This window comes from Parus major, chromosome 12 (genome assembly GCF_001522545.3).
Source record: "Parus major isolate Abel chromosome 12, Parus_major1.1, whole genome shotgun sequence".
Taxonomy (NCBI): Eukaryota; Metazoa; Chordata; class Aves; order Passeriformes; family Paridae; genus Parus; species Parus major.
Window position 1 is genome coordinate 11,830,777 of NC_031781.1, and position 12,077 is coordinate 11,842,853.

Here is a 12,077-nt window from a genome sequence, read left to right on the forward strand (position 1 = left end):
TGGAGAGCAGCACCCTTGGTGTTGGCGCTGCTCCTTGCCTGGGGTTTGACGTGCTCTCAGGGTTTCCCCGGCTCTGTCAGGCACTGCCCACAGCCCTTCCCGCAGTTTGGGGTGCAGGGCTGGAATGCGGGGCTGTGCCGGGGAGCGGAGGGAGCCTGACACGGGGATGTGCCGCCCTCACCTCCGGCGGTCCTGGATCTATCCCTGCTGGTGCCCGGGGAACGGGAGATGGGAGCTCACAACCCTCACACCCCGCTCACCCTGGCTACAGCAGGACGAACCTGACGGGACGGGAATCCAGCAGAGGATCCCCCTGCCCACGGCTCATAGATGGGTCTGGGCTGCCGCTGCAGACCCACGCTGGAAACTGCTCTGTCAGGGAACGAGGTGCGGGGTTCACACTACGGAAGGCTTGCTTTAACATGGGGAGTTAAGCAAAGTTTGGGAAATCTGATGTAGTTTTGGTTAACGACACTTTTAAGCCTGAAGTTGAGCTTGTTGAACCAAGCCCAGCAGGCACGAGGAGCAGCAGGCAGTGAGAACAGCCAGCTGCAGTGCAGTGAGTGGCTCACAGGCTCAGGATCACTCCGGTCGATTAAAGATGCTACGTGGCTCCATCACAGTCCCAGGGCGACAGGCATCCTATGGATGTGCTGTTTTCTGGTCTGTACTGCACAGTATCACATCCACAGTGACTCAGGGTCACGAGTGGTTGGGAGGCAGCACATCCTTCTGAAGTGCTCGGTGGGATTTTTCCATTTGTTCTTACATTTCCTTCTGCTGGAGTCAGAAGTGCTTGGCCTTGTGCTTCTTGACTGCTGTTTGTAATTCAATGAGTGTGTCTGGCACTCCTGAAGGGAAGGTGAGGGATGACACATTGGAAAAAGCCTGTCCTTGAATCTCTTTGCAACCTGATGTTCATGCAGGTTTATATTTGGGCAGGCTCTGGTGCTGCCTGAGTAGGTCATTGCCAGTCTATGTTACTGAGGTCTGAGCTGGAGACCCACCAGAGCTGCACACCCAGCTCAGCTCCAAGTGCCTGTGGATGGCCAAAGATCTCATGGGCTGTGCTAAGAACCCACAAAACCCACAAGGGCACCTGCCATGGTGTGTTGGAACATACTCTCATTATTATGTTGCTGATAATTTTACATTTTTTCCCATTTTCATTAGGCTGGATCTCGCCAGTATCACGGCCAATTCAAGATTTCATATAATGCTTTCATTAAAACGCATTCTATGAAAAAATTGTTCTGCCTGTGGCAATTTTAGATCATTTTGGGAAATGATCTAGGTCTGGAAAAATACCTAGGATAGGCAAAGGTGAATTCTTGAGATGAGGTGTTCAGCCAGTGCCAGTCTGAGGGTACCACTGGCTGGAGGAAGAAAACCATAACTTGCCATTTCTCAGGCAGTCATGAGGAGTAAATTATGTAGTAAAATGTAAGTGTTCCTTGACAGGACATTTCACTGCAGCAAATTATCTAGGAGCACTTCAGGAGTGAGTGCACAGGAGAAGAGATCTCAGCATGACCTGGATAAAGAGCAAAGCTGGTATTGAAAACTGTCAGTATGAGAAATTCCAGGCAATGGAGCAGTTTGAGCATAGCTAAAAGGTTTTTATCTTTAAAGAGCAGAAGTGATTGGTTCTTACTCTCTTCCACAGAAGAGGAACTGTCACAATGAACAACTACCACTGCCATCTGTACATGGAAGGAGGTGTGTGATCAGTGTCAGGAGTTTTGGGGCACAGCCCATTGAAACATCACTGCTGGCTGGGAAATGTTGATGAAGTGTTTTACAAAGTCCTGTATGAGTGCCCTGGTCTCATATCTAACCAAAGGGCTAGAGAGAAGATTTGTCCCTTTGAAAAGTTTATGCCAGGAAATGAAGTACACAACCTGCCATGGTAGGGTAGCAAGGGAGCTGTTCTTACAAGCATCAAAGAGGTGGGAAGATGTTTTGTACACCTGACCAGAAGAACAGGTTTAGTGAATGAGATCTCACCCCCAGTGAGGAGCTGACTGGCCACATCAGTGCCACAGGGTGAGGAGGGTTGGGGACACCTCCCAGTGTGGCAACCCCAGCAGATACCTGCTGTCAGAGAAAGGCATCCAAGCACCACCTCTGCCTTGTTCTGAGTGGGATGTTGGCATCTGTGCTGATAAGGATGTTGCTAATGAGACAGAGAAGTCCTTTTCATTTGCTTTGCTGCATTCAGTTGTGTCCTGGGACTCAGGAACCATGGTGTGTGTGACCTGCACATGTGAAGCATTGTCTCTTTTTCTTATCTGCTAAATCTGTGGTCTTTGGTTGTTGCTAAAGCAACTTTAAAAATGTTTAAAAATAAATAAATAGGCTCACTTGTGTGAGGATTACTTGTCAGTTCGAAAATGTGTTTTTGAATTAAATCCAAGGATGAGTTTCCTTGGTCTTGTGTGGATTTTACCCTGCCAGGCAGGTGGGCATCCACAGACAGTTAGAAATCAGATTGGAATTTCAGTGCTCAAAGCCTGATCCACAATCTGTGTGCCCTTATACTTTCATCAGACTGAGATGATGTCTAGGGATAAGCACTGGATGTAGTTTTGTGTGCAGATGATGCAAAGAGCTCACTGGTGAGTGAGTTAACACAACATTAACAAAGGAATTGGTGTCAGACTTCACTGTTTTTTATGTTCATTCAGTTTATTTGGCTGTTGTCTGTTTGTATCCTTGGAGCTTTTTCAGTTCCTTGTGGAAAAGAGCAAAATATACAATTACCATTTAGTTTATTTCTTCAGAAGTGTCCACATTAAACAGTGAGTTAATTCAGTAGAGGTGCATAAGATATAGTTTTATATAAATGCATAAGCACCAACACAGTATACAGACTATATACCACAGAAGCAACATACACAGTGCAAAAAACTGTCTTCCATCAAAACTCTGACAACCTGTATCTTCTGGATACACCAGTTTTATTCAGGAGTGTGGTTTAGGGGCATAGGGAAAAGAATAATGCAAAAGCAATAGAGACCCAAAGATACCATAGAATCTTCCTGATGATACCTACACTGATTTTTTTAGGGTGCCACCTCCTCACTGCTGTTCCATGAAGCACAAGAGCACCGGTGAAAGTTGTACAGGCTCTGTGTCTGAGCCCAGCTGGGGGTTATTGATTCAGAGGGGTGACAGGAGCTGTGCCAGAAAATGCTGTGATGTTTAAGCCAATACTTCAACAGTAAAAAGATCATTTCCCATGTGCCATCTCTGAGGGCTGGAGCCTGGAGCTGTGGTCAGGGTCTGTCTGCCCTGCTGTGTGCCCCAGGGTGCTGCCTGTGCTGGCTGCCCCTGCTGGCGTGTCCCGGCTCACAGCCTGTGGGGTCTTGGTGGGCTTTCTGCTGTTTCTCCACTGCCTGAAGGATTTCTTGTGACTCTGCTAGCCCAGCCTGAGTTAGGACAGTGTGACCTGGCCCTCCCTCACCCTTTGGACACCTGCTGGAAATGACCCAGACATGCCTTAGCCACAACAGACTGTTTTGTGTGCAGCCCCTCTCTGTGCTTGGTGGACATCACATCAAAGGGAGACACCTTCATTTATTTTTCCCCTCCAGGTAATATTTGAATACTTAAGAAGAGCAGCAAAATCCTTTCTGCTTCTTCATTGCTGACCTTACTGGATGGCTCCCACCTGAGGGCTTGCATAAATACCTCTGTCCCAGCCAGGGTGAGCTGATAACATGAATTTCATTGGTGCATATGGAGCGACAGATTGCCTCTCCTGGAGTGCATTTCCATCTGTGGCAAAATTGCTAATTAATTTGCTGAATTTTTTGAGCTCTTTGATCAAGGTTACTTAATCTGTGCCATAACTCCTCGCAAAACCTCAGCACAGTAATTCTGGCTTGTTACTCACACCGATGTTACCTACTGAGTATCATGCAACATTCTTTACAGCTATATACAAGCATCCTTAGCAACACTTTTTTATCCTTGGAGAAATTTGGCTTTTTTTTTTTCTCCCTAAAAAAAATACTGGATACTGCTTCTTCATTATGGTTTTAATCATGACCTGTAAAAAAGCTTTTACCAGTTGGAAAGGCCATTAATAGACCTTTTCAAACCTTGTTTGACCCATAGTGACAATATGCACTGATTTCTGAAATAAAATCATGTTTAGAATAAACGTATGAGCAAGGGCCTTAAAAACTACAGCAGAGGCAGTGCCATGAGATGGGGTGCTCAAGGACTGAAGCTGAGTTAAGGGCTTTTATAGTCCAGTCTGTCACAGAAGTTCCATACCTGTATCACTGCTCTTGACATGTGATGCGGCTCAAATGTTTTACTCAAGATGCCACGTCAAGCAACAGCCCTCTGAAATGAAACATCCCACTGGACCAGGAGACTAGAGAATGGATTAGTAACTTTTTTATAAATATGTATAATTTCCCAGTTTCCCTTAAGTTACATCTAGATCCACTGAAGATGTGGATAATAAATGCTGACTAACCAGGTATGACCTGCCCAGCTGCCGAGGTCTGCTGAGGCTGTTCAAGAGCCAGTGTCCAAAGGCAGTCGGTGAGTTATGCTGTTCAGGCTTTGTATCAGGGTTGATGTGAGAAGCAAGAAGCTGAGATATTCCTGAAAACACACTTCTAGCTCTAGATGTGGATATCCCAGGGCACAGGTGCCCCATAAATGTGACAGGCTCCATCCATACATAGTGCATATGCACCATCCACCTCAGCTTGGCTATACCAGCAGCAAGAAGAATTTTAGCACTGTAAAGTGGCAACTGCAATGAGGCAGCTCTAACCTCTGGACAAGGGGATGAGAAGCACTGACAAGTAGTTTTGCATCAGGACCTACATGCCCTGTAACCCCTGGTGCCTACAGGCAGCAACAGGGTGCTGAACAGGACAGCTTGGAACTGGTGGGACATGACCACATCACCCCCTCTCCATCACGGGGCATTTCTGGTGAGTCCTATGGTAGCACATGTCCAGCTGCTGGGCAAGGGGGTGAAGCTCAGTAGTGCAGGGGCAAGAAGCACTTTGTCTGTCTGCTACATCTGCAGGGATCTGCTGCCTGGTCACTGCACACTTCCATGGATACCCGTGCTGGGAACACCCAGCCTTTGCTTCCTGCACAGAGCATTTACCTTCCACCTGGGGTGTTGATGGAACAGCCCAATGTATTTTCTGCCTGAGCATGGAACTGCTTGTGAGGTACAACTGCACCTGCCTGTGCTGCGCTGGTAAGGGCACACAGCGGTTGGTTTTCTGATAGTACAGGTGTGCTGCTGAGACACAGCCTCAGCCACGCTTGACTGGCACACTGGTGCAAAGCCAGTGACCTTTGGGAAAGCCATTATGGTCACCTGGGCTGTTCTCAGTAATACACAGGTTGTCCCTTTTAGTTACCAGGTTTCTAGGAGGGCTCTCCAGAGCTGCAGCTGCCCTCTTGTCCCCTTGTGCCTGGCAAACCTGCCTCCAGGAAGAAGCAGGGGTTCCCCCAAGCTGTTCCTACACAGACTTCCCCATTTTAAATATTTGCTGTGTCTCTAGAGTTAACCAAGAGTTAGCTGGTGGTTAGAGTGCACCCACAGTCTGGGGGAAAAATAACACTGTTCTCTCTACATCCACTTGTGTGAGTACTTTGGTGAATACTGCACTTTTTCCACAGTGCTTCCCTCCTGGTCTGGGAAAACCTTTTCTGGGCCTTCTACTGGAGCAAGTGTTAATAACCGCAAGTAGCCCCGATGGTGTGGCTGGGAATGTCCACCATGTACAAAGATTTCAGTGGGGGTGTTGGCGCTGGCCTTGGTAGGATCCCGCTGGCTTTTGGCAGAAGCTATGCTGCCTTCTCGTCCCCTATCACCGTTGATGTTCTTCTCAGGTTTTCCTTGACTTTAATGAATTCAGGTGCACGGTCTTCCTGCTTCTCCTGCTCTTTCTCCAGCTGTAAGAAAGAATTCATTGTGCACATGAAAGAACAAAAGGGCATCAGCTATGTTAAAACAGAAGGCTTCATTATCGCTGGGTCCAGTTATTATTGCCCAAAGCTGAATGAGTGTGTAGTGCATGTGCTGTGGCTCTCTTTTTACAAGCCATCACACCAGACCTACATTCACCCTTAGTCTCCTTCTGTCCTGCTGAAATATTAATTTCTTTCCTCCAGGGAAGAACATCTTTATCAGAAAAGCAGGGTAGGGCTTCACTTCAGATCTGGCATGGGAGAGGGAGGAAAAGGTTTGAATCCTTCCCAGCAGAGGAGGCCTGTGAGCCTGGGAAAGCTCTCAGCATTAGGTATTGTCTAAGGTGAGGTAAGTCATTGTACTGCCTTGCCTTTTTATGTGAAGTCTGTATGGATCTTCCCAAAACCACCTTGTTTCACATTCCTTGTTCTCTGAGAGTGCCAGGCTTTGATTTTCAAGTGATCTCAGCTTGATGAACATTGTTGTGTTGTTAATTAAACAAACTGATTTCATTCATTTGCAGTGCAAATACTGGTTAGTAGGAGAGGCAATGACTTTGTTCTCGGTGGTAATGAGCCTGCTCACTTCTTGCACTGGTTTGGGTAAGAGGGCAGGCACCCAGGCCATGGCTGTGCTGCTGTCAAGTGCACAGTGAATATTGCTTTCCCCAGGCAGAATTTTGGCCAGGGTCCATGCCAGGAAATGTTCCCCAAAGCAGTTTGGGTAAGATTGCAACAATGCTTCTTCCAGCACTTCTGCAGCCTCTCAGCCTGCACTGCAGGGTCCTGAGCACTCCTATGGTGGGTGCTGCAACAGCCCCCACACAGTCTAGGGTGCTTTAACTGGAAAAAAGCCCCAAGGGCACTGTGTGGAACCCAGGGGAGACCCGGGGTGAGTGGTGTGTAATGGGGGTCTTGGGTGAAGCAGTATAAATGTGGTGGAGCCCACTGTGAGGATTAGAGTGCTGCAGCTGTGTGGGGCAGCAGTGGAGGATACACTTTGGCTCCTGTTTTATGGAGGGGTAGCAGTGCTATACCTTGGGTTGAGCCTCAGCCCACCCATCTCCCCCTGTGCCATGTGTCAGGTGATTAGGATAACCCAAGGATGGCTGAAAGCTCAGTTCTACCTGATCCAGCCTCTGGTGCCTCTTTAATAGCTCTTTTTCAAAGGGTGACTGCAATTTCTTTGCCTCTTCCTCTTCCTTCTTCTGTTTGATGAGCAGGTCTCGCCGTCGGTGCTCGAGCACTCGCTGCAGCTCTGGCTTGCTCTCCACGCCCAAACCTCTGTGGATAAAAAGCAGAAAAATGAGGGCCAGAGCATCTACACCTGGGGCATAACCACTGCCAGCTTGGCAACTCCAGAACTTGTCTTGGTCCAAAATGGAAACACTGGAGACCTGCGTTGCATGAGATCCATGGGAGATCCATGAACCAGCCCTGACCCACAAATCCACCCACAAGGTTTGAGGGTGTTTGGTGGTGCCTTGGGGTGGGCACATGTTGCCATTCGTGTATGGCACATTTGGCGCTTGAAGTTCTACCGATCCCATTGCACCGGGGTACCACAGCTTTCCGTGTCGGCTGTGGAAACGGGACCTTCCTAGGCTCGTGCTGTTACTGGTTTTAACGGTGTCAGGTGTGGATTCAGCGGTGCTGAGAACTTGTGCAATAATGACGATTTTTTTCCCACCAGCAGGGGTAGTCATTGTGCTGCAGTAATTGTCCTGGCAGCTCCTTCCCTCCCCGCACATCCCGTCTGAAGCTTTGAAGCTTTGCTTCATCTGAAGCTTTGCTTCGGAGCTGAGGGCCGGCGATCCCTCTGCTGACATGGACAGTTTGGATCAAGAGGCCAAAATGAACTGTCCTTTTCTCCTGGAAGCCGGAGCGTTTGCTGATGGCGCAGGTGCCTGACTCCTCCTTGGCCACCTGCTGCATCTGGAGTGAACCTCTGTTCGTGAGGGGTGGGATCACAGGAAAGGAGACACAGCAGGGCCATGCAGGCAAGGCACAAACGTGTGGTAAAGAGATGGAAGGCATTCTCTGAACATATTTCAGAAACCTCACACTTTGGATATTGCCGTGCCTGAAGCAGTTATGGGTGTTTGGTGTTTCTGCGGCCACAGGTCTGTGTTGAGAGGAGGGGACCTCCTCATCCTGTGCTAAAGGCTTGCCCAGGCTGCCCTGGGCTGGTGAGTGCTGTTAATGTAAAGCTCCTCCTCAGCACCAGGAGGTCTCTGTTGACCAAAGGCTGGTTGGTTTTGACCAAGGCTGTATGAAAGCAGAGGCATCAAACCCTGTGGGCTATGGATTTCTTGGCAGGGTGGCAGATGCTGAGGTGGTACCTCACATCATGACGAGCTAAACTGGCAGGCAGGAGAGAGGAACCACCCTCTCCAGATGCAGCAAACCTCTGCACTGTTGCAGCATGGCTCAGACCCAGTGCTTGCATCCTTCCAGTGCCACTTTTAATGATACTTCCTATTCTAATTTTTTTGCTTATTGACAGGACAGAGTTCGCAGCAACATCAGTGAAGGCACCCATAGCCTTGGTGCCAGAGCTTTCATCATGGTTTTTGAAGCAGGAACAACTTGGATGCTGCAAAATTGCTTTTCCCAAGGCTTGAGAGAAGAAAAACCTGCCTTGGCTTGCTGGAGACACAGCTTGCAATGTTGCCTGTGGATTTGTTACTATTCTTTGATTTAATCAGCCTGTGTTGTTAGTGCCCAGAGGTGTTGAGTAAGATAAGAATTTTGTTACACAAGCTGCTGATTTCAGTTGCTTCTCCCTGCTGCTTGAGGGGGAAAAAACAACCAAAGTAGAGACAGGAGCAAGTCCTAATTCCTTCTCTCTCCCCTTCTCCTCTCTCTTTCTCTGTGGTAATATTTAGCAGGAAGCAAAACTGATCCAGCAAACTGGACAAGAAACCAGCAAGAATGGATTGCTTTTTGCAGCAGGGTTTGTTTCACATATTTTCTGAAAAATACTTGGGAGGTCAGAGCCAAAATAGGTTTAAACTGATGCTTGAGAGGGGCCACATGAGTATGTGGTGCAGGATGTCTGTGGTGGAGCTGCCTCCTGCCAGTGCCTGGTGGCACACATGGATGTGACACAGTGGCAGGCACAGAACTGGAGCACAAAAAGATGTACTTTGTGTTTGCCAGTGTGAAGTGCAGCTCTGGTGCCACAGGGTCTGCACCTCCTTCACTGCCATTCCCCTCTGCTGCTTCCATTGCAGGGGTTTCTTGTTCCTTTATTCCATCATGGTTAGACTGGAATAATGTTTTGTGAGATTCAAGACAGTGCTAGTGGGTGACCCTTTAAACTGAGCTGTATCACTACAGAAGAGATGGCCACTCTCAAGCCAGAGACTTTTAAAAATATCTGGCTGGTATAGTGGCATCTGCCTTGATGCCAGAGAAAGGTCCCTGTAATTCTTCTGATTCTGGGAAAATCAAATCAAACCCAAGCCCAGCCAGTGCCAGTATTGATTAATGCACCCTGCTGGCAGGCTTGATTGTTCACTGAATTAATATACGTGTCTGGTTCTTATGATGACTGCAGTCCTGTAGAACAGAGGCTGTGCTCCTTTTAATTAGGCAGCCAAAGAGCTATTGTGTCGGGGTATTTCAGGGTGTTCAGAAAATGTCAATATAAAGCCAGCAGATTTCTTGCTGTGCTTAAAAGCTTCTGAGCCTCTGAGAAGATGACTTCATTGCACTGATGTTCAGACAGTTGCCACAATGGAATGATGTAGCTGTAGGTTCTTGATCATTGGTATGGTTTTCCTGATTTTGTATCTGTACCCCCAAAAGAGCTAAATTGGGGTGGTGGGATAGGAAGTCAGGAATATGAACTCTAGCCTGTCTTTACCCATTTGATATTTAGGGAGCTGGTGAGTAGCCTTGTACAGATGATCTGACCCCACTGCTACCTCAGCTTTTAATGACTGCATCCAACCTGCACCTCTTCCTGCCTCTGGATTGACCTTCAAGTGCACAGGAATGCTGTACATTGCTAGGGACTTGGCAGATCAGTGATGGAGACAGAAAAACCAGAAAACCTCAAAGGGACACCAAAAAGGGGCTGTAGGCATGCCTTCCATCTTCCAGTGCTTGTGACTAAAAAGTGTCAGCCAATCCTTTGGGATGGCAGTGCAGAGGCTTTCTGTTCTGCTTTATTTTTTTAAAAGAAATGGTCATATCAGAGCAAAGAGGAAAGGATACAGCAAAAGAAGACAGGATACTGTGTTTGTTTGCAAGTGAGGGGATTTATCATGCCATTCCAGTTTGCAGTCTGTCTCTGGCACCTGTGCCTCAGCTGCTGAGCTCTGACAGCTCAGCACCACTTGGACTGCTCCAGTGGCAGGCTGTGACCTCTTCTTACCTTTTGTGGTTCATCAGCAGCTCCCTGTGCAGCTCTTGATGGCTCTTCGAGGCTTTCACAGGATTTAGGAGCTTTTTAGGTTTGATGAGGTCTGGGTTTCCATCTATGTAGTCTGGGTGAGTCAGGATATTCCCACCATCTGGTCGGTCCCGCTGTATTTCCGTATACATTGAGGCTGGAAGAAAAAATGAGGTGTTTGCATGAGAAGTCTCACCCTGCTTGGTGTGAGAACCCTGGGCAAGACAGAGGAGAGAAGCTGGTGTTTGTCCTGGCTGCTCGACACCCATGTCAGTGTCGCAGTGCACTTGCCTTCATGTGCTGGTGTGGGATTTTTAGAGGTTTTAAAAAATACTCCCTTTGCGTTGTTGATGAGACACATATTAATTAGATCACTTAAACTACTTGCCAGCCACTTGCTTCAGTGGCTTCAGAATTTAGTGCCAAGGATTAATTAATGCAAGATAGGTTTAACTAAAACTGGAAGCAGCCATGGATGAAGCTGTTGTTGATATGTCCTATCCCATAGCACAAGGGGATGCTGTGGGATTTAAGGGGCTTCTGAAACACTGGCCTGAGGAAGTCTTGCTGTATCTGAAACCTCTTGTCAAAGAAAGATTTTGCTGATATCCTTCTGACCTATTCATCAGGATTGAGTCCAGTGCCAAGAAAAACATCCTTCGCCCATGCAGTCTGTGATCATGCTGCAATAATTTGTATGTTCTGGATGTAAAAACAAGAGCCCACTGTTTTGGAAGGGATGGCAGCTTGGATTTCAGGCAAACCACAGGGCATGCTCACTGCTGGTGTTTTCCAATTCCTTTACATTTTCTCTTTACAAAAAACTCCTATACAAAGTGAGTGCAAAGCACAAGTTATAAGACAAACTGCATGTGGTGGGCTGTGTCTTTAAATGAGGAACACAGGAGGTCTGCTTCCAATTATTCAGTGTATGGTTTAATCAGGGGCTCAGAAAGAGCAATTTATTCCTGACTATTCACTTGAACAATTTGGAAGTTTACCAGTAAGAACGAAAAAAGTCCCAGGAAAAGGGTGTAGGCAGCTTCATGTCTTTAAGTGTCTCATTATTACAGTATTTTTGAGGCCTACTGTGAAGTTATATGGGTTGATGGACCTGAAGAAAAACAGTTGTTCAGTAATGTTGCCGCTTTCTCTTATTTCAATCTCATGTATAAAAGGAATAAAACCTTTTAAAAAGAGAAATCAATAAAAAAAGCCAAGAGAAAGCAGGCTGGGTCATTCTTTCACAGTCAGTAAGCACTTAAAAATGTGAAGTGGGTTGCAATCAAACAAAATTGTGTAAGGAATAATACTGCTGAAGAAAAGATTCAATATCAAACAACTTCTCATTGAATGTTAATGTGGCCAGTGCCCTACTGCTTTGGGAACAAAGGAAAACAAATCAGAGCCCATTACAGGAGTGTAATTGGGGTGAATAGTTCGGTATGTATTTAAAGGGTGCTTGGAAGCTGGAACCAGTGATTTTTTTGTATTACATTATTTTCCTCTAGGATCACACATCACTGCTGGCAGAAGGGAAGGTGGTGTGGTTTGATGTTTGGTGGCAAGTGCCAGGCTGACTCAGACCCTTGCAGGGCTGGACTGCCCAGGCTGAAACTGGGAGCTCAGCCTTGCCTTCCAGAGAGATGCAGGGACTGAAGAACAGCCAAGGGTTAAGGCAGTGCAATTTCATGGCTAATTTTTGTTAGATGAAAGC

General features: G+C 47.2%; 1 protein-coding gene across 2 annotated transcripts in view; it reads right to left on the reverse strand.

Moving 5' to 3' along the window:
• Positions 1-2,667: 2,667 nt before the first annotated feature.
• The window catches only part of FAM107A (family with sequence similarity 107 member A), a 28,354-nt gene continuing 18,944 nt past the window's right edge, over positions 2,668-12,077 (reverse strand). For both annotated transcript variants that reach the window (XM_015641335.2, XM_015641336.1), the window contains 3 exons: positions 10,343-10,517; positions 7,086-7,242; positions 2,668-5,943 (listed from right to left, as the gene is read on the reverse strand). In XM_015641335.2, the coding sequence (XP_015496821.1) occupies positions 5,836-5,943; positions 7,086-7,242; positions 10,343-10,517 (440 nt within the window). In that variant the 3' untranslated portion in view covers positions 2,668-5,835. The remainder of the gene's footprint in view (positions 5,944-7,085; positions 7,243-10,342; positions 10,518-12,077) is intronic.